Source organism: Dermacentor silvarum, chromosome 7, assembly GCF_013339745.2.
Source record: "Dermacentor silvarum isolate Dsil-2018 chromosome 7, BIME_Dsil_1.4, whole genome shotgun sequence".
Lineage (NCBI taxonomy): Eukaryota > Metazoa > Arthropoda > Arachnida > Ixodida > Ixodidae > Dermacentor > Dermacentor silvarum.
The window spans coordinates 10,400,501-10,428,250 of record NC_051160.1 but is presented as its reverse complement, the minus strand read 5'-3'; the positions used below and the strand labels follow the sequence as shown (position 1 = coordinate 10,428,250).

Sequence of the window (27,750 nt, the reverse complement as noted above, 5' to 3'; positions counted from 1 at the left end):
GCTTGGTACAGGAAGGGGGTGGAGAAGAAAGGACGGTGTCGGAAGATGCTGCCGCTGCTGGGCTTTTGGCACATCAGTTTTTTTCTTTCTTGTAATATGTTGTTCTTGTCAGTGCGTTACTTTGTTGTGTGTTATGAGCAAATCCTGATAATGGACACATCGTAAGCGCAGGTGGCCGACAAATGTGAGAGATCGCTTACGAATGAAACGCACTGTGAATTCAGTACCTGGTCGTTGGTCGTAGGATGTCCATAAACGTATTATAATTAAGGGAATGCCGGAATGCCGGTGACGTCACCGGTATATGATGATCGGCTGTACTCTAAGGAAGTTGTTCATGCTTTGCTTCGATCATTATAGAGATCGACGTTGTCGCTGCAGTTGTGTAGTACTGTCACTGTGTGCTCGATATAGTTGACGTCAGCGCTATATACGATGGCGTCACAAACGCCTGCCGTGCACATCTTTCTCTCCGGTGTTCCAGTGTTCCGCGAATTGCGATACGTTTATGGACAAGCCGAAACCTTCTATTGTTCACAGCAAGCGAAGGTACAGACGAGCGCTAATGTTTTTTGGAGCACGGAAGACGCGAAAATCAATGACGACTTCGTACAAAGTTTGATACTGCGCGATCACCCTGTATGTCGTGGGTGAACCGTGTCATTTCCACGAGATAGTGCACAGACCACAGAGCACCTTCTCATTCTAGTCAGGGCAGTGACACACCGGGCATATGACACGTGCACGCACGCACGCACGCACGCACGCACGCACGCACGCACGCACGCACGTACCTCGGCCAACTTGCTACATATACTGTCTGTCCAGAAATAGTGGTGCCATAATGACAGTAACAAGGTGATGGACGAAAAGCAATCAGGTCCGTTGACAGTAAGTACGTGCTTTGAGTTAAATGGAACTCAGACAACAGGTCGCTCCGCCCAGTATCTCCTCAATGCGGTCTTGTGTGGCGTTATTGTAAGTGCCTATGACGGAGTATAGTATGCCGCGTTCTCTCTATCAGTTGTATAGGATGGAAATGTTATAGAAAATTAGGACGTCGTAATCTATCTCGACGAATTACTGGCGTACATATGAGAGACGTCGTACCTGTTTACTGTCTTTTTCCCCCTATACTAGCTCGCTTAACACGTAATCATTTGCTGCAGCTTAAGGGAACTCTGCAGTTTGATGATTTACTTGGGCAGCCACGAGAATGTGGACAGCCTTCACAGCATCTTAGACAAACATAATCAGCAAACCCCCATAAACATTCGAGATATTTCTTGCGTGCAGAATACCGCGTAAACCTAACCTAACATAACCTGAACTCACCTAAATGTATTCGAGCCAAGGAAAAAAATTACTTTGCACCCGCGAGAAATAAGTTCCCCCCGTCGTGCTTCGCACGGAGCAAAGAAAATTCTGCAAATTTCTTTACGTAATTAACGGAGTAGAATAAAGACAACTTAACTATACACAGCAAAACGCAAGCGCCTTAGCAATTAGGGACCAACAAACAAATCACCTCCCATAAGCACTGCCGGGCGAGATGAGAAGCGCAATTTCTCAAAGCTGTGAAACGCTTCCGAACCAGGCCCTTGCTTCTCTCTTTTTTTCCCACGCATCTTGTGCAGCGCCGCTTCTGCCAACCGAAAAACGCGAAGCGCTTTCTCCAACCGCAAACGGCAAAGACTTCTTCATACAAAGCTCTGCTGCGGGCGACCGAGCGGCGAACAACAACAGGCAGCGGGCGAAAGACAATGAAGTAAACAAAACGAGACAAGACTCCCGCACACACGCAAAAAGAAACAAATAGAAAGACAGCTTCGCGTCTGCGAGAGCCTCTCTCAAGCTCTACAAGAGCGTCTGCCCCTTCGAAGGGGGCATAACTCGCACCCTATAATTTCCGTAATGAATCGTCGACGAGTCACAGCCGTCTTAGCTTTCCCTTGCTCTCCCACAGGCAACAAGTGCTGCCCCGTTGCGGTCCTCCCACAAAACTTATTTGGCCTCCATCCCGCAACGCCCTCTCGTGCACCGCCGTTAACCCACCCGCCTACTCCGCAGCACTTTTTTTTTTCTCCTCCTACTTGTTTTTTTTTTTTTTCCTTTCCTTTAAATTTCAATAAGCGCTGCAACCGCAGAAGCGCACATTCCAACTCAGCAGACCCTCTCAATATTTGTGCCTGCTTCTGTATACACTGTAGAGCGTATAATGTGAAATGATGACGTAATGCGCGTTTTACGTCATCCCTGGTCCCGGATGAAGAGAGCGGTGGGGAGGTCGCAGTGTACCGTTAAAAGGAGCACTGGCGCATATTTTCGAAGTTGTAGAAAATTTGCCACACACTTCTCGCACACACGTAGTATAACTTAGCAAGTATGAAAATTGGGAAATAGTTATCAGAAATTTTAGTTTCGTATTGGAGTTGTTCACCAAATGCTGGATATAGCGTCATCGACATTATCGTGACGTCGTGACATGGAGCGAAGTTTGCTGACGTGCACCAATAAAGCAAGGTCTGATGACGCTAATCACAAAACATCAACAGGAGTGCCGCTCATGTGATACTTTTGGTAGCGCTTGCGTGTGGCAGCTGTAGCGATGGCAGGAACAGAACGAGCCAGTATTTCATGACGTCATTACGCATCCACTTCCTTTGCGTTGAAACTGAAGCTAGTTCGTAGAAACAACGATTATAGCAAACTATTTGGTACGGTCTCAAGTTTGCCGGAGTGCGCTACGTAATTTAAAGGGTTTGGACTCTTTATACCTCTCGTTTCAAAGAGTTTGGATGGTCATTTACCGTAGAAAAATGACCACTCGGGAATACCATGTCACTACTCCTTCAAACGTGAGGACTGCAGCGTTAAGCGCACGCAGGTTATGCAGACGACATTTTGCCTAGACAGAAGACAACTGGATGGATTTGTGGTTGTACTATAGTTCGGGGAAGTGACTATAAGAGGAGGTAAACCGTGGTGACAGACCTCCGCGAAGGCGGTTAGCTGAACCGTGGTGTCAGGCGGAATCTTGACGAGGAAAAGGAAGCTGGGTGCAGAGCTAAAGATATGAATAACGATAATAATTGAGCTGGGTAGATCTGAGCTAGCCCTTACCCTCATTCCTTTCCTTTATCCTAAGTTATTACTATTTTTGAATTCTCCTTGTTTCTTTGTTTATGCGAGGCTGCCTACACTATTGCACATTGTTTATTTGAGTTACGTTTAGTTTCTTTCATATCCGTATTTATATTTTGTCATCATAATACCACTCGGTTCTTGGCCTGTTCCCCACAATGGCTTTGTGCTGTTGCTGAAGGAATCATCATCAGCATTTCCATACGGCTCTGGGTGAATGCAGCGCATGGTTAGCTCGATATAGCGGGGCTTAGAGTACGTGCAAAGTTGGATGAACTGAATGCATTTCTAGTATCGTCGTCCAGCGTGAGTCTATAGAGTCCCCGTGGAACTTGTATTAGGCGGAGAAATTAGCTCCGTCGCGAAGTCAAGAAGGGTTCTGGAATGCTTACGGAAATCGAGGTCCTGTAGGCTTGCTTTTCAGATGTCGAAGCTCCGGAGACACAATGCGTCTTCTGCATGGGAAAGCCCTGTAAAGAGCCATAGCGTAGTATTTCAGTAAACTGCCAGAGGACCAATCGCGGTGTTACGCTTTTCCGAAACGTCCTTTGGGATGTACTAAAACAGGACATAAAAAAAGTTTTCCTGAAAGACTTCGTGTATACTCCCAGTTATAAAGACAATTGCAGTGGAACCTCGTTGATACGATTCTGCGTAATACAATTTCCGGGATGATACGTTTTTCCCCCGATAATACGATTTAGTTGGATAAGTTGGATGATATACGATTTTCGGATGATACGCTTTCATTTGCCGGTTCCTGTGAAGATTGTATCAACGAGATTCCACTGTATATACAAGCGCCGACGGAACGAAGACGTGCACAGTGTATTTGTTGAAATTACAAACGTTTCGACAACATGGCCAGGATTGAGCGTTCCATCATAATAAATTCATTGTATGTAGGAGAGATAATAAACGTTTATTAGTAGTCATTTTCGGGCTTTGAACGTTGTGTCGAGAAATTCATGAAATCGGCTTTCACTAAGCCCCATTAGTGAGCGCTCGACATTCATTACATCGGTCACGCGCCTACGTAATACGTGATGAGCCTCATTATTTTGTCTCTCATTACGTCTTTTATGTATGAGATATGTATACGAGGCTGTAAGTGCGCCTCGTTAGGGAGGGCGCCCTTAAGCGCTTTGCTTTCATTAGTCGCGCAGAAGGAGCTGATAGAAAGAAACAAGCGCCCGGGAACGAAACAAACGACTATTTTTTTTTTTTCGTGTAAGTAACGCTTAGCCGAGACTGAGCGGGAAAGGAAAGAGAGGCCGTAAGAGAGAACAACGCAAGGAATCATAACGTCTGCGATGGTAACTGGATTCGTGCCTCGAAGATTGGTTCGTGGGCGAGGGAGCGGGGGGTCGAAGTGAACGGCAAGCAAGAGAGAGACGACCACGAATCAAGACGGAGGAGCTAAACGCTCCCAACCGCTTGGCCAGGGTCACGATTCGCTGCATGCGCGAACACTTAAACGCGAAGAGCGGAGGGAGTTGGAATAGGAGAGGGAGATACATTGGGGGAGGCGTAGTCGCGGAGAGAGGAAGCGAGAGAGAGAAAGAGTGCGCGTTTCGTTGGGGCATGCGCACGCGGATTCTTCTTCCTGCGCGGACGCGCACGCACTTGCGTATAGTTGTGTGCAGTGAGCAGAGCATGGGAGGGAGTTGGGTGGGGACTGCGTTAAATTTGTGGGAACGTTCACGGTGGAATGAATTGAAGGTCAAATACGAGGTGCGATGTAGTAGGCTCTTCGGGAAAGGGAAAGCTGGAAGGAAACTCTTTCACTTTGCGAATTTTGGCATAACAGGCTTCATCGGCCACAACTCAGATTTCGCTATTCGGAAACACGTTAAATGGTGAAATGCTCTTGTCCGATGACCGCTGAACTGGTCTCGATGAAACTATAGCCTAATGTAAAAGAAAATGCCGAGATTGCAGAAAGTTCGGGATGTTATAGGCGCCAATTGAGCAAGAACACATTATCGAAGGACAGACAATGGCGCCGTTTCTGGTCTACTTCAGAACCGAATTTGAAACTGTATAGTTCAGTTTGAAAATAGTTCACATTTCCGGTCTGTATCTGAAGGTGTTCAAAAGCATTCCATTTAATTAGGACCTCACATAATAAAAATTACCGGTCAATCAGAAAGCAAAAGAAAATATTTGGAGCAGTAACTTTGCAGCCTCAGCTATCCGCACCCAAGCAGGTACCGCGACACAGTAAATGGCAGCCGTATCAGAGCGATTTAAAACGGACAAATATAAGATGCTACATAGATATAGGACTTACACCACTGTCGAACTCAAGGAGAATTTGTGTGGATGTGGCAGCCAATCACGTTCGCACATTTCCGTGACGTCACAGCGGGGACAAACCTCGATCAGTATCGGTGTCTCTCGGGAATAGGTTTTGAAGTGCTGACGTACAGAGGGGCGTGTGAAAGTGCAGTTTTGTGGGTGGAGAATGTACTAAATTATTAAGTTGTCACTGAGTATAGTTTGCCTTTAAGGCTCGCGTGAAATCGCAGCTTTTGTTTACGTGAGCTTCCCGTGCTCGGTCGGTAACGGTCAATTCATCCGTGGTCCTTACGCCAGTATATTGCAAGCCGATTTACCCCTAAAATCCGTCTACGCCTTAAATCGTAGGTAAGCGAGCCCGTCGTCAAAGCGTCATGGCGAGCTTTGTCATTATAGTGCTGGGCTTCTATGTAGACCATTTTACGCAAACGTTGGAGCGGCCACCATCGTAACTGTACAAATATAGGACGTTTTCCTAACTTTAACAACCAACGCACAGTAATACGGTCGACTCGTATGCATAAAAATGGCTGTATCGTTGCGTTCTGTGTTTCATGACCCCGAAAGCTTGACGTAAGTGCGCTCAAAGTTCGGTGAGTTTTCGCATAATAGTGCAAAATTGCAGAGCTCATGAGCCTACGTAAAACAGTATATACAATGGAGGGAACCGCAGGAAGAAACCAACCAATGAACGCACAAAAAAGGCATTCATGCCTTATACACGTCTTTTTCAAAGTCTCGCTGTATACATATAAGAGACACAGCAAGAGAAGCATCATCGCCGTTTCCCGGGTGAGAATAACCAGTGCGGCTTTGTTGGCGCATCGTTGACCGCCATTCAAAGTTGCTATATGGACTACCGACGCATTGAGCATGCATTTGTTGGACGGCTTCGAGAGAATGAAAGCTCTACATAGTGTAGTACACCCGGTTTACAGGATTGCGGCGCGTTTTTCCGCGGCCTTGCGTGTCACGGAACGCTATATGCTACGATTGTGAAAAATGCAACAATGAAGAACTACCCTACATTATGCGTCACAATGGAAACCTGCGTATTTCACCGAGTCACGATGCACGCAACTAAGGCCGTAGTCCGCCACGATCCGTCGCCACGCTCGTGGTTCCCAGGCTCTCTCTCTCTCTATCTTCTCTCGCTATAACGAATGGGCGGTGCTTGTGCATGGCGGTACAACGAAGGCTGCATACAGGGAGTGCGCCTTAAGAATAGAGGAAGGAAACGTTAGATTGAAAAAAAAAGGAAAGAAAGAAAGATGCAGGTGGAGAGGAGATTGGCTGAAGCAGACGCATGAAACGGAAAAAGGGGGGAAGGGTGTCGGTGGTGTTTATCGCATTTACGCTTTCGTGCTTGGGAGGACGGCACACCGCGCGTGACAATGGGAAAGGAAACAGCTGCCCGCACGCTCGCAGCATTCACCTTTTTCTTGGTGGGTGAAAATAACGCAAGTAAGATGATGACGTATCGTTAGGAGGGGGGAGAGAAGGGGAGGTGTATTGTTGTTTTCTTCCCAGAGGGCTTCCTATTCTGCTCCGTTCTTTTTTTTACTTCAGTCTTTTTCTCCTATACTGCTCACGTTTTGGAAGATCGCATGCGCGTGGCTCCTCGAGCTTTTATGCGCGCGAAGGTCGTGCTACGATGCTGCCGGCATAAATTATTTAATGACCGCCCTTTACACGGCTCTCGAATCGCTCACGTACCTCACGTGAGGTCCCGTGCATATATACGGGAGGGGGGTCGGTGGAGATGGAGCACTGTCTTTATGCTCCCCGTGATCATTATGCGCGCAACATTGCGTATACGCGATGACGGAGTCTACGCCTGGCGGGGCGTATATCATTAGAGGCAGTTTGTCCCTGACACGTTGGCCATATAGTGGCAGGGACAAAGCGCTATACACATCTGTGTAAAACGTATATCTGATCCTGCGTATGCTACTATAGTGTACCCACAACATGATCTATAAGTCTAGCGTGGATGCGTCGTTTCTTCTTTTTCTTTCTTTTTAAATTTCTTTTTGTCGCTCGATGTATACAATCGTTTATAGCATCTCGGCATTTACTCTGGCTTTGAGGTGCTGCCGCATCTTATAACACGAACCGATCACAAGACCTGAACTGCCACGTGCGTGGAGAGTCGCAAACACGTCACCGGCTAATTAGACGTGTAAGCGAAAGATTAAAGGTATCCGTTGAGGCGCAGTTACCTAGACCTGGTCGAAATGATCCACAACCACGTCGCTTAGCAGCTCATAAGCTAAGTACCACGGTGATTTATCACTATCGACGAGGCCTTCAACTTAAGCATCTTCTTTTTCCTGGAGGCTGCTGACCCGGAGTGCTTACAGGAAACGTATGTATAGGCCATGTTAAAGCGACAACTTAACTACGCGTCGTCTGATCCCCGACCCGGGCGAACTCGTAGATTATGCGGGGCCTTTTGTGTGCCTTTCTAAACCCATTCTAAGCCTGTTCAAGCCGTTACTAAAAAATAGAATTGATAGCTGTCCACATTGTCTGAACGTTCGGTTGCTATTGCTTGTCCATAAACTGAGCGGGAGCTCTTTTTAAAGGAATGCGTATGAACTATAGGTTCTTGTCACAATTAGTTGCAAGTGTGTGAAAGTGGGTGTTTGTTTATTGTTTTATTCAGTGCCTGCCAACAGATGTAAAGTCCTTGGCGACAGGTCACTGAGTAATACATACAAGAGCGTGAACACAATAAAATGTGTTCCGGCTGTGCACACCTTGACAGTGGTTTCGGAGAAATGCGTCTCCTCAAATCTAAGCTGCGTGCTTGGAATTTGAGGGATACACGCGACAAAACACTCAACAGAATTTCGCGAAAGGATGCTCCGAAACGAGAGAGTGAGAGAGAAAGAGAAAGAAAAACACGAGGAAGGTCTAACACCACGCTGTGGCGTCATCGGTTCATCTAAGCTCGTCAGTAGACATGACTAAACGAAGTTCAAAGTAAAGGACGCAACTCTGCTAGATATCCTTATAAGGAGACCTCTAAGCCGGCTTCTATAGGTCTCGCCTAAATTGAGAGAAAAGAAAAGATGCAGGACAAAGAAATGGCGATCGATCACGATTCAGAATAACTTGAACGGTCGGCTGGCTACTTCCTAGAGTCTCTCGAACGGGAGTGGTTTTCTAATGGATGCAGATGGAGGTAAGCCGATATCCCTTCTGCGCAGGCATTTCACCCGTTGGGGCTCGTCTTTCAGGAGACGTGCACGCGTGCTTCCAGACCGAACAAAAGACAAGGCGAGCCGAGGTGGCGGCCGCCAAGCGATTCACGTACGCACGTCGTGTCCGGAGTCGATCTTGCACGGACCGTATTGAAGACAGACACTGCAGTACGCGTACATTGAAGCGAACGTGTGCTCCATCCCACACACCTCGTCTTTTCACGCGCTGCCGAGACCAAGGCCTTGGCGGTGGCGCCAGGCGTAAGACGTGTCCGCACGAAACAGGATATATATTCGGAGGGAACGGAATAAAAAAAAGAAGAAAATGAAGCGAAAAAAGACATTAATAACGGAATCCCAAAGCGGACGTGGTAGGACCAGCACCCTGGAACGAGCGAAAAAAATAGAAATAAAGAAATGCATGTCTGTTTTCACACGGGATCACGCGTGGATATCGGCACGGAATCCGAGGATCCCGTATCGTGTTCCGATGTAAATGCGTGGGTAGGCGCGTGCGTATGAGCATCGTGACTCTATAGATCGTCTCTGCTTTTGAGGGAGGCATGACGTTACGTGATATCTGAAGCTTAATCGCAATGCCATTATACGTGCTCTAACGATGGCCAAACTTGACGGTGCCTTTTTCTTTCTTCTTTCTTTTCACTTCGCAAAGTGAGCAGCCCTGTGGAGTCGATGGATACTTCGCGACGCGATGTGCATGTATAGTCACTCGTGAGAGATGATTCCATGATGCAACATTATACCTTCGCGCGAGTTCGCTTAGTCATGTGTTGCAACGTATATCGCTCCACTTGAGTACCTGTACATAAGTCTGAAGTGAATGAGAAAATGAAGACGGGACGATACTAGTTACGTCATAACTACCTGAAATGGTATAGCTAATGCGGCAAATAAACGTTTACACGTTGCCTCAGTTGTGAAATGTTTATGGTTATGACATATGCTAAACGACATTATACCGAACCCTTAATAGTTTTTATACCATGCGATAAAATGAACGCATGTTTGCCAACCTAAATGAGGCATTTGTAAGCTATAATACAAGTGCACTTGGTAAATAATCTTCTTTGCTTAAGTACCTGTAAAGAACGTTACATTACATACTTTGATTGTGCTGCATATTATGCTGTTATGCAGTCTAGCGTCTGCGTTGCACTGTTCGATTTCATAGCACTTGTACTGCATTTTCGCTTCCTCGATGGTCTTCACGAATTTGCGAGCGTTGTCGTATCTATTGCTCTGTCATACAATCTACACTGACCATTTTTGGTTTCTATTGTGGCTATTGTCTCTGGTTGCCATGCTTATTATATGCCTTGGCTATGAAAGCGATTTCGTGTTACACTATTGGCACGCATTCTCTGTCACATTAATGTATAGCTTGAATGCACTGTAGAATATCGTTTTACCTATGCGGTTGTCGTTTGTTTTTGACTTTTAGACTGGCTGAGAGTCGTCAGGCAGTGGTGGATATTGCTTTTTTTTTTCGCCAACCTCAGTTTACTTTCTTCTCTCTCTCTCTCTCTCTCTCTATATATATATATATATATATATATATATATATATATATATATATATATATATATATAAGAAAAAGTGACTCTTGGTATGAGTCTGTTCCTTGTACAGTCGAAGGACGAAGACTCATGGTGACTGCTTTGTACTGATCGTTTCGCGTTTAACTGCATTTACGTAAGTTTTCACACTCCCCGATGGAGTAGGTTCCCATGTGCTTATGAAAAGAAGTAAACGCACTGCATATGGAGGTACTCAACCTATAGACGAAAGGGAGTAAAATGAGGTACACGCAAGTACTCCCGCAGTAATAATTACAGTGTACTACACTCTTGTAAGAATAGCCAGCACTCCCTTGTGTTCATATAAGAGTTTGTACGAGCACTGCTCCTGCTAACGCCACAGGTACACCGATTTGAAGCCAGGCAACTGCTTAAAGTTTCCTCTTTCTTGCTTGTATAAACCGCATCGCCTTATACACTTCCCATTTTTGGTTATACAAAGTTCACATACTCTATGTAGTCAACAGTCGATAACAATTTATTTACTTTGGTATGCTGTGATCCGCAGACGTGTACGAACTTGAGCGCTTCAATGAATAAAACAGCGCTTTCTTTAAAAAAAGTAATTGGAACGCCAATGAATTTCGTCGGACACTTTGAAAATTAATACCTCGAAACTGATGCAGTCGTGAGAATTCGTTACAAGTGAATACGCTTTGCGATCTCACCGGCTATAAATTCGTAGATTGAAATATATGTGCCGTAAAGTAATTAATAAAACGCGAATTAGTCTAATTACTGTTAATTATTCAGTGAAGCATTTTGATTTCTCGTAAGAGTAATGGCCGCCTCATCGAGTAATTTAGCTCAAGGGTTAGAATTGTGCTATCTGCCGCAGGCAATTTTTAAAATTTTGGTGCAGCTAAAAAAAGAAAACACCCTATATGTACATATGGTAGGAACGTCCACCCCTTGACGATCTCTCATATTACGCACTTTAATAATTTCGCATTTTCTTTAGTAGTAACGGGGGCTCTAGAAAACTTTTCACCCTTTTGTATATCCGGCTTACCTTCACGCCCCAAAGGTAATCATCATTAATCTTGCGCGCACACCCTTCATTTACCCCACGGCACTCACTATTTTTTGTCGGGAACACTGTGTCACGCTGATAAGCTTATTCTGTTGGTGACCTAAAGTACCTATAGCTAAGCGTTAAATAGAAGAAATACAAGCGAGAAATATAGATTTCGATTACTGTTTGGGAACAAGATAAGCAACAGAGAGCCCTAGTTTTCCTCAGGAGCATATGCAGCAGTATGTTATTCACGCACGAAGTGGCTTCTTTTAAGGTTTCGAATTACAAGACAGCGCCTTTAGTAACTGCGAAGAGTACCACACTGGCCCGACCACGTGACATTGCCGAATGTGGCGCGCTTGCGAACTCTTCACCGACCGTATCAGGCCGACAACGGCGAGCCCGACAGGTGGGCCGAGCCCGTTATCTAAATCCGAGCGGATGCACGGGATAATCGGCGTCGCGGTCACACCGAGAGCATTTCCGGCTTTTCCTTCTAATTCCTTAGGTGGAGTCTATCCTGACAGCTGGAGATTATTAATGAAACGCACGTACGTGCGTGCACTTTCAATATGTGATCACGTGCATAGGTATATGCCAGGGACCTAAGGAGGAGGACACGTTGTTCTTTCGTTAAGATTACACAGTGCTGCAAGATTTTGGTCGTCTGATGTGTTTACGGGAGCGACTCGATACATACGAAGGCGTTTAATGAGATAAGAGGTACACGCCGCTGGCATCCGCCCGAACGCATGTCGCTTAAAATGAAGTCAAGATCATTTTCTAGCGGGAAGCTGGTTCGAAGCACGTTCAGACTAAAACTTCCGTCTGAAAACCAGGGTGAGCGAGGAAAATTAATAATGAATACCAGTTTGTTCTTTCATGTCCCATTTTTCATGCGGCTGTTCTATATACGATTACGCCATGTGCAAACTTTTCCTGAAATTCAGAAGTTATTCCTCTAAGCAGGACGTGCATGTGAAGCTGCGTAGAGGAATAACGTTTGAACCTAAACTCGACAATTGTCCGGTCTGAAACAAAAGGAGCGCATAAAATGGCGAACGAGAACCAGTTTAACCTTAATCTGAGGATTTGACGTAAGTGCTGACGTGCTGTTATTTAAGCTATTCAGTAATGCACTTGTGTAGAGGTGGCTTCGGGAGGGTGACCCATTCAGGTGTTGTCACATGGTGAAAAAGAAAAAAAAATAATCTCAGGTGATGTAGCGGTAAATAAGAGAGAAATGAGTTAGCATTACGTCGTACCTCTTTGAGCTCGGTCCCGGAGCCATGATTTAAACCGCATACATGACATTGCAATGGTTTGCGCATGCGCTCATTCGACACACGTCCTGCCTCTTCGAGAAGAGAAATGCAACTGATGGTGGTCCCGAGCAGACGACCATCATCAATCAGTCACACTACATATTTAATACCTCTTCCACGTTACCGGCTTCACACATACACGTTTTTACACTTTGAAAATCCTAATGCGAACGCATTAAAAAAATATTAGCGACGCGGCTGACGATTTCCTTCGCTATAATACAGCAGTAACACACTGACTGACTTTGTGCCGGTTCGCTATAATTATGGCTTTAGCAAAGTAATTTCAGTGGTAATGCGTTGTATGCTCCACTGGCCAAGGATACAAGAGCCCAGAAATAGGCCATAATTGTGTTGAAAAATACGCTCCTGTAGCTCTAAAAACAGTCTACACCCTTTCCGTGATCATAAGCCTCGAATGTCACGTACCTAGCAAATTTGCCGCGAATGTCCGTCCGCATTCAAAAATATCCGTTCCAATATCCCACATGTGCCAAATGTTGCCAAGAGGAGCTTCACAAGACAAAGCTTCTGCCCTCTATACCATGCCTAAATGTGGTGCGCAAACTAGGAGCAGTTCTCTTACGATGTTAGCGGCGTTTCTTTTCTCTCTCTCTCTCTCTCTTTGCATTCTCTGCGAGAGATTATCGAGAAAGAAAAAAAAAAAAAAGGTCACGGTTATAGTATATACGCAAAGCAGATAGGAAGAGACGGTGCAGGCGTTAGCTGAGTAGGCAAAAACGCGAGGCATGGGCGAAGCGATGGCGCCTGCGTTCACGAAGACGTCATCCCTGAGCGAAATACGACGCACCCGTGGCTTTATGCGTCGAAATAGTTCGGTGCAGCGTGCCGAAAGCCCACACTGCGAGAACTACGGTACAGGACTGCAGCCTACCTACCCATCGATAGAGTCCCCTGTTTGGCCACCTTTTACGGACGGTGACTCTACTCAACCTCAAGCATCTTTCAAACAGTGGTAGTGTAAGGGACTCCTTCAAAACGTCCGCAAATAGGTTCTAAAGAGAAACATTAGGTCAGTTTAGAGTGATGCTCGTTAACGTATTCTTTCGAAACTCTTGTCTTCGTTAGTCCCACGGTAAGAGGTTGTTTTTAAAATGAGGGTCGACATCTCATTTTTTTTTTTTATTTTGCGTCGGAACTCCGTAGCACTGGTGCGTCATTACGACGTTACAGCTTTCGATGTGGTTGCTTTTTTGTATCTTGTATTTGGTTTGTGGGTAAATAAATGTTCTTAAAATTGCGTAAGTTCAGCCTTTAGCTGCTTTATACAATTTACACAGATAGATTGTGCCGTTTTACGTCCCGAATCTGAAAATAGGTTTTAAGGGACGCCATGGTGAAAGGGTTCCAGATTAATTTCGACCACCTGGGTTTCTGTAACGTGCACCTATATCTAAGCACACGAGTGCTTTTGCATTTCGCCCTCAGCGAAATGCGGCCCCCACCGTTCGGGAATCGACCCCACGACCTCGTGCGCAGCTGCAAAACGCCATAGGTACTGAGCCAACGCTGAATCAAACCTCGTTATAACGAAACGGGCTATAACGAAGTAATAGACATCACGAAGTGAGTGAAATTCCCTTTGAAATCCTAATTTAGATTCATGGTGCGGTACATGCAATAAATGATATAACGTAGTAATCCTCGCTCCTCCTTCAACTTCGTTATAACGAGGTTTTACTGTAGCCCATCCTAACTACGTCTGAACACTAGCTGTCAAAACGCACGGCACCATAGCTTTCTGTTAAGGGAACTTGAAGTTTTCTGGCTTATCAAGCCTGTAGAAGGGTAAATCACTCATACGGCTTATATTAATTTAGCTTTAGTGTTCCCTGAAAGGGACACTTAAGTGAAAACATCAAATCAAGATGTACTTTCGGTTGTATGGTCGCCCACACTTCTGCTGAGAAAAGATATAGTAACGACACAGAAGCTGCCAGGTTCGAGGCACCGGGATGAATACTGTGTTGCCAGGGCGTCCTTGTTGCTTCAGCTGATCACAGGCGTTGTTTGTCAAACCGGTCAACAACACAGAGATACGGATATCTTTGCATCGGTATCATCATGGCGCAGCGACTCAGCGCTCTGGACGTCTGTACTTTCTGAATTGTGATTAAGCGAGATGTAATATTAGTGAACGCTCATTAAGCTACTTCACGCGCAGAAGATCTATATATATATATATATATATATATATATATATATATATATATGACGTCGCTAGCTCAATATTACCGCACCTTCATCCGCCGACGTCACAAATATTGACAATGTCCGCTTCATGATAATTTACTGCTCACTAAGTTTGGGCGAAAGAGCAGGAGGTGTGGCCAGCTAACTGCTCTGTGGTAAATGGCCGTCATTTTTTTCCGCCAATAACTACCCCTTTCAGATGGAATTTTGTAGGAATAATATCCTTAAGTTGCTTAGTGTTTAGGTTTAGTTGTCCTTGCAGATGTAGAACTCAGTGAATCTGTTAGCTCATCGCAGTAATAGGCGGAAGAAAAGCAATGCTCGGCCGCGGTCTTCACCTACAACTTCGATGGCGTTGCACGGATGCATTCGAGTTGGAGCCCAGACACACTAAATACAAGAGGGGGCGAGGGCTGAGCGGGTGCAGCAACAACTACGCGGGAAGCGGAAACGCCAGACCGCGCAAGAGGACAAAAAAAAAAAAGTGACCGAATGAAGTGCAAAGAAACGGAAAATATGAACTCGGCGATGTGGCACAGGCGCGCTTCGAGACAAGGGCGAACGTTATATTACCGTCGCACCGAGCCGGCGCGAATCCTTGAATGAATCAAAGGCGCGGGGCAGAAAAGGGGGGGCGCTGAGGAGGCAACTGTCAGAAAAAAGGGGAGGAGGAGTCGAGGGAGGAAGGAGAGGAGGTTTCAGAAGACGAGGCCGTGAGGCGACGCTAACGGAGGAGGAGAGCAAAGAGAGGGTGCGAGCAGCCTAGAAGGAGAGAAGGTTAGGAGAGGAGGCTACAACGAGAGGAGGCGAGAAGAGGGAAAGGGTGCGTTATAAAGGCCGCGGGAGGGCGCTGTAAATAAATCATGCCGGAAAGAAGTGGCGATTGAGGCGGCGAAGCGGCCGTCGAGGATATCTCGCCGAATGGGCAGAACCCTGGCAGACGAAGGGGCGATGCGAAGAAAGTCTCGTAGACGAAGCGAGAGGCGTGGTAGAGACGCGAGAACGAGCCTATACACGCCAGACGGAGGAGAAGAGACCATAGTATATATATATATACGAGTGTTCCACTGGTTTATTTCCGCGTCTAAATGTTTCTGAAGTTGAGAGGCTGCCGATACGCGCTGAGTGACGATTCATACGTTGTATTAGTGTGTCAGTTACGTGCTTCGTCTTTCGCGTTGTGCTAGCGTGTGCATACATATGCACGACGGTGTTCATCGACACTGGTGCCACCAGGCGTTTGCATCAATAAGGGCGCTTTCCGCGTCTAGTATTTGATCAACCACATTTTTTGGTTTGTTCGGGTCGCTCGTTGGTGTTGGGATAAACCGGAGACGCGGGCACCCGCAGCTAAGCCTGACCTGACGGCCGTATCCGAAAGAGGGCGTGCTCGAGGATTTAACGTATACGCTGACGCGGAAAACGTGTTGTGTTCATCTTCTTTCTTGTTTTTCTTACACTGGGTGTTCGCGATTGAACGTACGACTTGCCAGGGGACAGCGCAGACATCCGGTCAGAGCTATCGGGGAGAAGTGCAGAAGGGCCGCTGTTGGATGTTGTGCGCAAAATTAATAATAATAATAATAAAGTGGATTCCAGAGCTTTAGGTGGATGACGAGCAGGGCGCGATAAGACAAGGGAGCTCGTGATTCTTTTACTGGGAAAACAAACAATAACGTGTTAAGCGAAAACGAACACCGCCACAATTAGTACTTATACAGGCTGCTTGCGATACGTAGCTTCTGTGCAGTGCGTGTCTTCATGCACATGTATTCCAGGGCCAGTACATAAATTCCTGCACGGCTTCCCGGGCTCCTACTTGCTATTTTGTAAACATTGGGTCAAACTCTCTTTATGTTAAAATCCTTGGGATCAGAAGCGTTCCTTTTTGTTGCGCAACAACAACAAAACAAACGCAACAGCTACACTCTTTTACGTCAGAGAAGTGTAATTTAACAGAGGGAAGGGTAATACCATTTTCGTGGGCTACCATATCTACCACCCGCGGTAAGGTGCTTCTTAATCCATTTTCATTTCCCTTAATTATCATTTATTTAATTCACTTAGTCAGTACAAGTAATTTCGCCTATGTTGTCCTTGGTGTCGTTGTTTGTTGGCTCCTTATGATATGATTAATAAAAATTGGGCCGCCCGGTTCCCTTCGTTCTCGTTCATACGCGCATATTATATATATATATATATATATATATATATATATATATATATATACGGAACAGCTTCAATTTGCTTACTAATAACAGAGGTAAGCAACACACTCTAGAGAAAGAATTATCTTATGAACTAGCTCCTAATTTGAATGTCGAAGCGCTCCCGCACGAAGGCTTGTCGCTATAGAGCTAAGCATTTACTTTATTTCCCCTGAATGTGCCATTCTAACAAAGGGACACTTCCTTTTCTTTTCCTGTCTGCGCAGGGACCCGAACGACAAGCTGCCCACAAAAGGTTCGGGCAACAGCAACCACTCGAGCAAATCGGGCTCGGACTCCGGCGGCTGCATGAGCCCCCCGGACAGCAGCACCTTGCTCAAGTCGGACCGGCACCACGGCGGAAGCAACAAGGCTTCTCCTCCGCCTCCTTCCTCCATCGTCACTTCCGGAAGCCTGTCCCACCACTTGCACTTGGGCGGGCTTCCGGGAAGCCCGGCCACGCCCACCACCGAACTGTCGTTGCACCACCCGCACAGCATGAACGGCCTGTTCGGCTCGGACCTGAAGAGTCCTTCTTCGACGGGACCTCCGGTACTCGCGCCTTCGGTGCATCCAACGTCTACAGCTGACGGCAGCGGCGGCCGCAGCGGCGGCCGCGGCAGCTTCCGGAGGGGACCCCAGTTCCGTACTTCCGGGCACCGGGGCCAGTGGGTTCCGGCTCGGACATCCGCTGGTATCGGCAGCGGCGTTGAGCGACCTCAGCCTGGGCCTGACGCCCGACTACCAGGCCTTATGACAATCAGTCGCGGGGACCACCGCCGGAGAGTCGGCGTGGTCCCCGCTCTGCCTGCTTCCACCTGAGCCGCACCTGATGGCGGCGCAGTCCAGGGGAGCCGCGGCCGCCGCGGCAGCGGCCAGGACCGAATCCATGTTCTGCACGTAACTGGGCCCGGACTCGTGCAGTCGTTTACTTGAACAACGCTCAGCTCCTGGACAAGAGAACGCCCCCACGTCCTGGAGCTCATGGAGGCCCAGTGCAAAGGACCACGGCCTGTCCCTCGCCGTAGCGCAATCAGGATGACACCGGCTCTATGCTGCAGGAAAGACTACTTCGTGGGCTCATCCTTGAAACCGCTCACATGTGTCAATCCTGGCGAGGGTGTTTGGATGGTAGACACTGCCGTGGCCATGGAGACAGGCACCTTGCCAGAAGTGACCGTGCGCATTCTTTTGTGTGGTCACCGGATATGACTACGACGCTAGATCCTAAAAATCCATTAAACAGCGAAGAGGCGTATGCGCTGGACTTTCTTATGCTATGTTCAGTTGAGGAATGACATCGACGGCTACAAGGTGTGACAAGACGGTGGCGGAATTCCCACGGCGACAATCGCAAGTTTCAGAATCGTGAGAATAGCCGATTCTATATGCTGTCAACAAAATTGCCTTGGCCAGAGCGTGCTACATTGCAACGCATACCGACGAGCGTGTTCCTCACTGCTCTTCACTTACGAATGTCCCTTTCGGGGAACCACCTATGCCAGCCTAAAGGTAATGAAAAGGCCCATTTGCTGAAGAAAACGAAATCAAAATCTGTTTTTGTTCACGCAATAACGAATTAGACTTCGCGCTTTCGACATCTGACATATTCACTTGCCGAATAAACATATATAGGAGTAGGAGAAAAAGGCTGATAAGAAGGTTTATGACAGTAAGCAATGTCCACAACAACCTGCCAGCTTTGTCATCACCTCTAGCGGACTGCCTCCATGACATCCCTGCTGGTGTACAGTGCAAGCATGTCTGCCACTACGTAAGCCAGAAATTAGAGTGACGCCAGCTTTGAAACGTTGGGTGGACTGTTAAGCCGTTCCCGAGCATGCTAGTCTTTAAGTGTTAAGCTCGGAGGTTTGCCATGAGGAGTCGTCCAAGGGACACGACACTTTGTGTGCACCGTTGTGGATGGATGTGTGATTGTGCGCGAATAATTGACGAAGTGTGGTGTGGGATAAAATCAATCACCAGCTGTGCTGCAAAGCGAAAAGACGAGGCAACATTGCGTGGTTTTGCGACTCTGCAAGCAGCCTCGCCAGCCGCGTCGGGACACTCATGCTGACTCATCCAGCGCATTACTCTTAACACTCTTGTGGTTGTTCCTGCCCCACGTAATCTTGCAAGGAGTGTGCCAGCAAGGGGACAGTCAGCATTGCATTCGGTATTTCTACAAGAGAAGTACATCGTGAGCTAAGCGACAACGATTGCGTCAAAACTAGCAAGACAAAAAAGAGCCTTGAGTCGGAAACGAGACAGGGCCAACGAAACATTCGCTTCAAGCAGATAGCTTTGAAGCCGTGCTGTGTGCCCCGACGCAGAAACCCGTGGTGTTATGGTGGTTTGCAGTGGCGTGTGCTCACGTGTGGAAATAAGGTGGCGAGTGAACTTGCGCGTCTCACAGCAAAATACAGATTTCCCAGCGTCGTCAGCAAGGACCAGGAGGCGTTTCCAAAGCCAACTCGACAGAATAAAGGCAGCAGGACCACGTATATATCGAGAACGAGTGTATAGATGTAGACTATGATCCTGACGACGTCAACCCTGGACTGTTTCCTTTCATCGTTCCAGAAAAGATCTTGGACATATTGCGCAGTCTGTATGTGCGCCTGTGCATGTTTGTGCCGGCCAGAAGAGAGAATTTGGACTCTCGACTGAAAAGACTTTTGCACGAAAATGTGGTTATTATGATATATGTGCGCACAGCAAGCCCTTCCCTCTTTTTTCCCCTTCGTTTCGTGTATAGATTCTAGTCTTTCGCGCTCTCAGACGAGAGTTCATGTCACGTGCAATGACAGCACGTCGCTTTTGCCGCTGTCTCTCGACGACTTCGCGAACGTGCACCACCAATCGCGTGCAGATGCCTCTCACTGACGTCACTACGACTTCTACTCAAATACCAGGGACTCCTCAGAGATTTCTCGCCCTCCGCTACTTAGTAATACGGAAAAGAGCACTACGAACTTTTACTCATGTTACGTAAGATGAGTTTGGGCTCCGTAGGTAAGGATTTTAAATGGCACAAGCTAGTTTCCAGTCATGTCTTTTATGATCACTAACTGGTAGCGAGTACCCGCCTATATTATAGAGAGTAGCTGCTTATTCCGCGTTACTCCATTTCTTCGATATCACCTGCACAATAAGAAGCGTCACTCCAGTTTGGATTCCAACCTGGGTCATGCCTCGCGAGAGAGGATCACTGTACTGTAATGGTATCAATGCTTGTCGTAAAACTCTACAACAATTTGTATAGCTAACTGGCACAACATCTCTGAGGTCCCTGACCAGCTGTGTCACTCACCACTGGAGATCTCCGAGGCCTGCCCATACGGGCTCCTCCCTAGATGTCGCCGTGATGATGCAGCTGAGGCTGTCCAGAAAGGTACAATATCGTCGCACCTCATCGTCAGCGCCTCAATATTAGAAATTGCTTTTTAGAAGTTAAAGGGTGACGAAACAAGCGGAACTACAGTGAAATTATCGCGCGCTTATTCGCTGCTACTTGCACATTTCTAGAATTTTGCGTGCGCAGATCAATGGGAATTCCGCGAGACTCGGCCGCAACCTGTACAAGTTTCGTTTTGACGTCACGTGCAAGGCATCTGTACAGTTTTGAACGACACTTCCACTCGACACAGGAAAAAAAAATAATAATAATGCGAGTGGCGACCCGAAGCAATAGCCGAGTTGTTCAGGCCAGCACGAAGGCAGCACTGCAGTCAGCGCTGACGGCAAGCGCACGAAGGAGATACATTTATTTTTGTTGTTTCGTACGATCACCACAGCGTTGAAGTGGTGCCGCCAGTGCTGGAACGTATACGACTTCGCCTGTAGCCCGCAAATGCTGGCAGGTATAAACAGGCTTTCTTTTTTTCTTTTCTTTTCCTTTCTTTACTTCTTTTTTTTTGGCGTTAATATCCAAAATATCTTGTGACAGAACGAGCCGCCGTATCGTCAGTTTTAACGAGTGATGGACGATAGTCTGGCCAAATGCAGCTTAACCTGACTATAACAAAGCCGCACTGTAGGCATAGATTTGTTTCGTTGTATCACATATTCGTTATAAAGGTAAACGCATGAGTTTTGCTGAACAAATCTGTAGTTGAAACGCCCTCGTTGAAGAAGCTTGAAGGCAAACTACGTGACCACAAGAACACAGGCGAGCGTATAGAAGTCGTGCCTCGATATAAGCCAGCGTATTCTTGCCTATCCGCGGCCTCGAAATTAGGGGAAAAGACGCAGTGGAGAACGAGAATATTTGATATCGTAAGGATCACTGTTAATCAAACTCGTGTGAGGCTTTGTATTCTACCAATATATATGGTGCAGCCACCTAAGGTAGGCATTTTGCGAACTGGATTACTGAAACCCTCGTAGTGGTTGAGACATTTATAATGAATAAATTTTGCAGCTGCCTAGTCGATAGACACAAAAATTTCCTTCGCTGTATTTTATGGAGTACTTTACATTTCCAGTTCAATTATAGCGGCTGAAAACTATTTATGGCTCTTGCAACGAAATTTTACATTCAATTGATTTTATCAAATAGTTCTTTATACCAGCGCTTGTTATATTGCAGTTCCACTGAATACCAACACGGAGGAAAAGAAACTACTTTTTTTTTTTCTGGAATCCCGTGTACGGAAAGATAAGCTCGCGATGTAGTAGCTGTCGAATGTTTTGATTGTTTCGGGTTTCATGTTGACACTTTCACACCGTGTTGTTTTTTCGGCAAGTCCTAACGTGTGTCAAGAGATCACAATATTTTTTTGTGCTGTATCTGCTGTTTTCTTTTCTTCTTCTTCTCTCTGGTGTTTTCATTTCTCATTTTTTTTTCTTCATTTTCGTCGCCTTTTGAGGTTTCCAGCTGTTGTGATAGCGGTGTAAAGTAATATTCCAAGGCACAATGTTTTTTATCTGTCTCTGTTTTTTTTTCTTTTCTTTTGCGGGCTCACATGGACGAATGCAAGTTTTCGCGGGCTAGATGGCTAGAGTAATATTCGACTGCTGTTACGTTATGGTAGCAAGCAGTTTCGCGTTCTCGAGATCACATAGAGATAGGAAGATGCCAGCACACGAAATCACTGAAGGGACATTAATGATAAAGGATAATTGAGTGAACTGTGATCGGAGCGGAGGCTTAATAAGGAAGAAAGCCCGTAGAAGCACCGCCACCCGACAATTCCCACATCAACAAAATTCTGACATTGTAAGCTCGGAGCTAGTTATTCGTTTACTCACTAAGGAAGATTGCATTGCTCACGAAAGTAAAGCCAAGGAACTTTTTTCTACTTGTTTTCCTTCTCGAAGGCAGTAAGAACCCCAGAAGATATTGCGAGAAGCACGTGACGTCACAGTTACGTCATTGTGATCACAGTCTGGGCGCGGAATTCAAGAAGCTTTCCGTTAGTTTTCTGCGCTTGTAATGAATATGCTTTTCGGCTTTGTCTGCCAAAGAAAAGCCGATGTGGTTCTGAAAGTATAACCGTGCCGGTCTATCTAAACCGGTTTAGTGCTTACCTTCAGTGTCCCAATGATCGCACGTGAGATGTTCACTTTGCAGGCTACTGAAATCGCATTACGAAGCTCTCACACTGTAATAAGCGTACGGAAGTGCGCTTTCATTTCTTTCTTTAGCTGATTAGAAGGAAAGCGATAAGATAGGAGGCGTGGCGGCCATATTTGTCCGGTCAGTGAAGAAAGCATATGCGATTAGTGTGCACGCGCCAATATTATAAATAGATTTACGAGAGTTATATATGGAGCTTGCGTGTGTGCCAACACGTCTCTGTCAAAACAGTGTACATGCCTCTTTCTCCACACCTTTTTTTTTTCCTTTTTGTAAATAGGGAAACGATAGTATAAATAAATGGATGGGTGAAAACGAAACCAGGCCCTTGTTTGTTTGTTTTTGTGTGTGTGTGTGTCCTGTTTGTTATTTATTGATAGCGAAAAAAAAACGTAAAGTTTTGTTACTGAGAAAAATGGGAAAATTAGTTATTTTGAAGCCGGCATCTAAAAAATCGTCAAAAAAGAAAAAAAAAACAGAGCACCGAGAGCCTAAATATGGTTAGCGAATAATAGAAGTAGTCAGAACTTCAGACTATTGATGTAGAAAAATTCTCATTACGCCAAGAACCTAACACATAGCTGCTATTCTAAGGAGATCGTACTCGATGTAAAGCCAGACCTTGTGGTATTTTCTGGCGTTTCGGTTGCCACAGCGGTCATCAGCACAAAGGGGTGCTCGATTTTGCCGGAGTGAAAGCAGCGTTCACGGATAATCGGGTATTACGACGTTGAAACAGCTCACAGGGTATGTTATTAACTGAGAAGTGCTCCTCCTTGGTCTAATTAGATTAATATGTCTATGAAAGGCCACTTATATACATGTACAGCGATGACATGGATACACAATAAGTAAGCGTCAGTTAGGACGTTTCCTATGCGCAAGACTTGGGAGTTTCGTTATCGTTGTGCTGTTGCATTACGGCTTGGAGTCACAGAATAAGCACGATGAGCATACAGCGAAGTCAGACACACAGTTCCACCTGCTCTTGTAGAGGACACTGCAACATGCGACTCTCACTATGTTGATGCCCTATCACCAAGTTACGGCTGACGTCACAGGTAAATGCCCAGCCCGGGCGAGAAGAAAAAGTCGTCAGCGCAACCAACCACAAGTCATTAGCTGCAAAGCCTGGTGACGGTACGCTTTCAGGAGGGAAAATTTAGCACGTGCTCTACATTCATGTGCTCAATTTGACAGTGGATTGCACTGTACATGTAAAGTTACGTTAGGAAGACATTGAAGCGAACACAGTGACTTTTTAACAAAACATCGTTTTATGCATTGAAGCACAAAGTAACCGGAACGCCAATGGATTTCTCCGCAAAGTTCGGGAATTAATATATCGAAACTGGTGTCATCTTGAGAATGAATTCCAAGTGGATCCGCCTTGCGAACCCCACGGATACAATTTGTAAATTGCAAAAATGGCCATAAAGTAATTAGTTAAAAGCTTAATTATTGAATGTTTTGTTAATTAGTAGATTATGAATTTAATTTTTTTTGCGCTAGTAATGTCCACCACTTCAAGTAGGGAAGCTCATTGTGGTATCTGCCACAAGTTACCTTTAAAAAATTTGAAAGTGTTCGCGGAAATACCCGGTATATAGGGAGACACCACCCTCAATAATAGGACGCGAGATTGAAGGTTATTTACCGAGCAAATACGAGACCTGTCTTGCGTTTCTTTTCTGTTACATTAATATTTTGCAGACGCAAGACGTGGCATTAGACATACGGAAACACGTTGGGAAGTGCAGTAATGCAAGGGTAAGGCGTGGTCGAATGCGTGGTCTACAGGAGACGGGGAAGCAAAGACCTTAAGCTCAAAACTGTGAGTGTGGATGTTCTATCGAGTATAATCAAGTGTTGGTCTTGCTTATAATGTAAGTAGCTGCCTGGTCATGTATCGCCCCAAGTACCAAGCAACTTGACCACGAACCAGCCCGCTTGGGTTACCTTCGGGTAATACTGTACAGGGACCTCTCATCGTTGTTAATGTAAACGTCAAACAGTATCCATGACGCAGTCGACATAGTGCGGCATGGGTTACAGTGACACGAGAAAAGCGTTATAAAAAATATCCGCATCAAACGCCACCACAAAGGCCACAACTTCAATTACAGGCGATATTTATGTTTACGCACTACACAGCTCACGAGCTATGCCAAAATTTCAAACACCAAATCAGGCGACACTGGGATACGTCCAAGCAGAGATGTCACGAGGAAGGCGATTTATGATGCTATATGTATAGCGAAGACTGGCGATGACCGCGGTGCATGCAGAGAGAGAGAGAGAGAGAGAGAAGAAAGGGCAAAGGCAGAGAGGTTAACCAGAGGGGAAGATCCGGTTTGCTACCCTACACTGGGGAGAGAGGGGAGGGGGAGGTAAAGTGACGGGAAAGTAGAGATAGAGAAAGAAAGGGATCCCAAATACACAATCACAGTCGGTCACTTTCACCGCATACTATATCACCGCACAGCACGAATAAAGACACATGTATAGTTACATTTAGGGATTCTGTACCACTTCTGTCACAGCGGCACATGCCCATGCGAAACGACTAGCTGAGAATGGACACACACCTATAGTGGCATATCCCAAACGGAAAATTAAGTAAAATCGCACAATCTGCTCAGCGCTATCTCATTAAGAGGTGGTAGGCGCGCTTTAGAGATAAGCTGACGTTGTATGTTCAGGTTTTACATGGTGCTATATATATATATATGCCCACCGAGATACCGATCGACCAAGCAGCAGAATCAACGGGGTCAATCTTGGAATGGTAGGTAAAAACACACACACACAAAAAAAAAAACTTCGCTTTCAAGGTGAATTTTAGGAAGCAGTTAAAGAGGTGATGGGAAAATTTGCGCATTATACAGAAAGCGATTACAACAAGTGTCGCCCAATCACCTCAGGAGGCCCAACGAATGAAGCGGCTGTGTTGCTTACCGATATGCTGTTCCAAAAATTTTCGCTGGAAAATCGTACCTTAGCATTACGGTTATTTTATCTCTTGCAATGCTGGCACTTCTTTCCTCCTGGCGAGTTGGGTGCAGCCCAAGTCCCTTCACCGATGACATCCGCAAATTCCAAATACCGGGTGTTCAAAATTAAGCTTTACGGAATTTTTTAAAATCGCCTGTGGCAGGTAGCATAATTCTTATCGTTGAGCTGGGTTATTCGAAGAGGTGGATATTAGTAGCACTAGAAATAGAAACGTATATTTAATTAATTAACAAAACTGACTAATGAACTTCTTAGTTAATTACTTTACGACACATATTGCAATTTACGAATTGTAGCCGGTGAGTTTGCAAGACGCATTCACTTGAAATTAATTTCCAGGATGACACCAGTTTCGATATATTATTTCCCAACGTGTGGGACGAAATACGTGAGCGTTCCAGTTACATTATTGCTTCAATGTATAAAACAGTATTGTATTTAAAGAGTAAGTGGAACAACAGTGCATTTTTACGGCGAGTTTGATGGGGCATGTCTCCAGACTGGTGTCATTCTGGAAATTCATTCCAAGTGAATACGCCTGACAAGCTCACCGGCTACAATTCGTAAATTGCAATAGGTGTCGTAAAGTAATTACCTAGGACGTTAATTAGTGAATTCTTGTTAATTAGTTGTAGATGTACTTTGATTTCTCGTGCTACTAATGTCCACCTCTTCGAATAACCCAGCTCAACGATAAAAATTATGCTACCTGCCACAGGTGATATTTAAAAATTCCGTAAAGCTCAATTTGAACACCCTGCATATGGAACACGTCTCCGACATATACTTGCAGGCGCTCTAACTACACCCGCGCCCGTTGTCGCGCAACCATTTAAGGCTGCGAGACAAAGGACACTGCAATCCGGGCCGAAATCTGTGCTACAAGGGGACAGGGAAAGAGCGCAGACGCCACTCTTATACGCTTTATTCGGTCACCATAAGAGATGTGTAACTATAGGTATGCGAAGCGCGAAAGTGACGCAGAAAACGTGTCGGTGATACGCTCGGCGTGGTTGCGTAAGCTGACTTCGGGGCACTCAATTGAGGTGGGGCCTAATTAGCCTGGCGTGGCTGGCTGCCCAAGTGACAAGACAAGAAGCAAAGACCAGAAGCATATCGGTACACGAATCCAACAAGAGCTGGTCTTGTGCTAAGCAGCCACCCTAAGACGAAAGGGGCTGCGTGTCGGGAGGCTAAGTTTTCCATCAATCTCATCGTGCGCTTGACGGATCAACGCTGCCTCGCAAAGCATTGAAGAGGAGGAGCTTCCGCTGCAAGCAAGCTGGCCACGCTTCGTATATACCAGCGCGTAGCTCTGGTAATTGTGACAGACCAGGCTTCGCTATTGTCCCGCGTCACGGCTCTTTCGTGCCACTTGTGCCACACTTGATACAGCGTGTTTTATGACCGCATAACACGCTCTAAATTGTGCCTGTCCCTCCAAACCGCTGTCGCCGTTTTAATTCAGAATGATCTACGCCTACCGTTTGACGGTCGTAATTCACGCTCCAGCAGCTGCGTGCTGTAATTTATTGCTGCCTATGTCAATACTAGCTATACGGGAATGGGAAATTCGGAGCAGCTGGTATTGTTTTGTGCGAGGTTTCTTCATTAGAGAAAACAGACAGAGCCATTCGTTTTTGGGCCTCCGACCCACACTGAGGAATAGATAATATATGGAACAAGTAAAGAAAGAATAATCGGCTTTTTTTTCTGTGATCTAGAACGCCGCAATGACACTTGCCATCACTGATTTCCGCTCTTAAATCACGATAGTTGTGAGGAAAAAATTAAGACAACAAAAGGAAGTGCGCACCATCGCAATTTTGCCACAAACGCGCCTACCATTAGCAAATAGCCAACAGTGTGACAGCAAATAATTTTTAAAGGAATGTCTCGCCGACCTCTCGAGAGATCCCTATCGGTGCCCGCGCAAGCTTCATGAATTCTCTACGCTTTTATTGCGATAGCAATTATATGGACACTTGAACCGGATTTCTACCGTCGGCGTCGCCGTCGTCGTCGCCGTCGCCGTGAGGTTCCCTATAGATAAAATCTTCGCCGCGCGCCGTATGCCCGAGAGGAAGCGTGCGGAGACGCGCGCTATCACGGAGAGCGAACGCACTCAATCTCCCACG

General features: G+C 46.1%; 1 protein-coding gene across 1 annotated transcript in view; it reads left to right on the top strand.

Moving 5' to 3' along the window:
* LOC119457537 (homeobox protein six1b-like) overlaps window positions 1-22,917 on the top strand; it is a 62,015-nt gene extending 39,098 nt beyond the window's left edge. The window contains exon 2 of the mRNA XM_037719139.2: window positions 17,244-22,917. Coding sequence (XP_037575067.1) covers window positions 17,244-17,838 — 595 coding nt within the window. The 3' untranslated portion in view covers window positions 17,839-22,917. The remainder of the gene's footprint in view (window positions 1-17,243) is intronic.
* The last annotated feature ends 4,833 nt before the right edge of the window (window positions 22,918-27,750 follow it).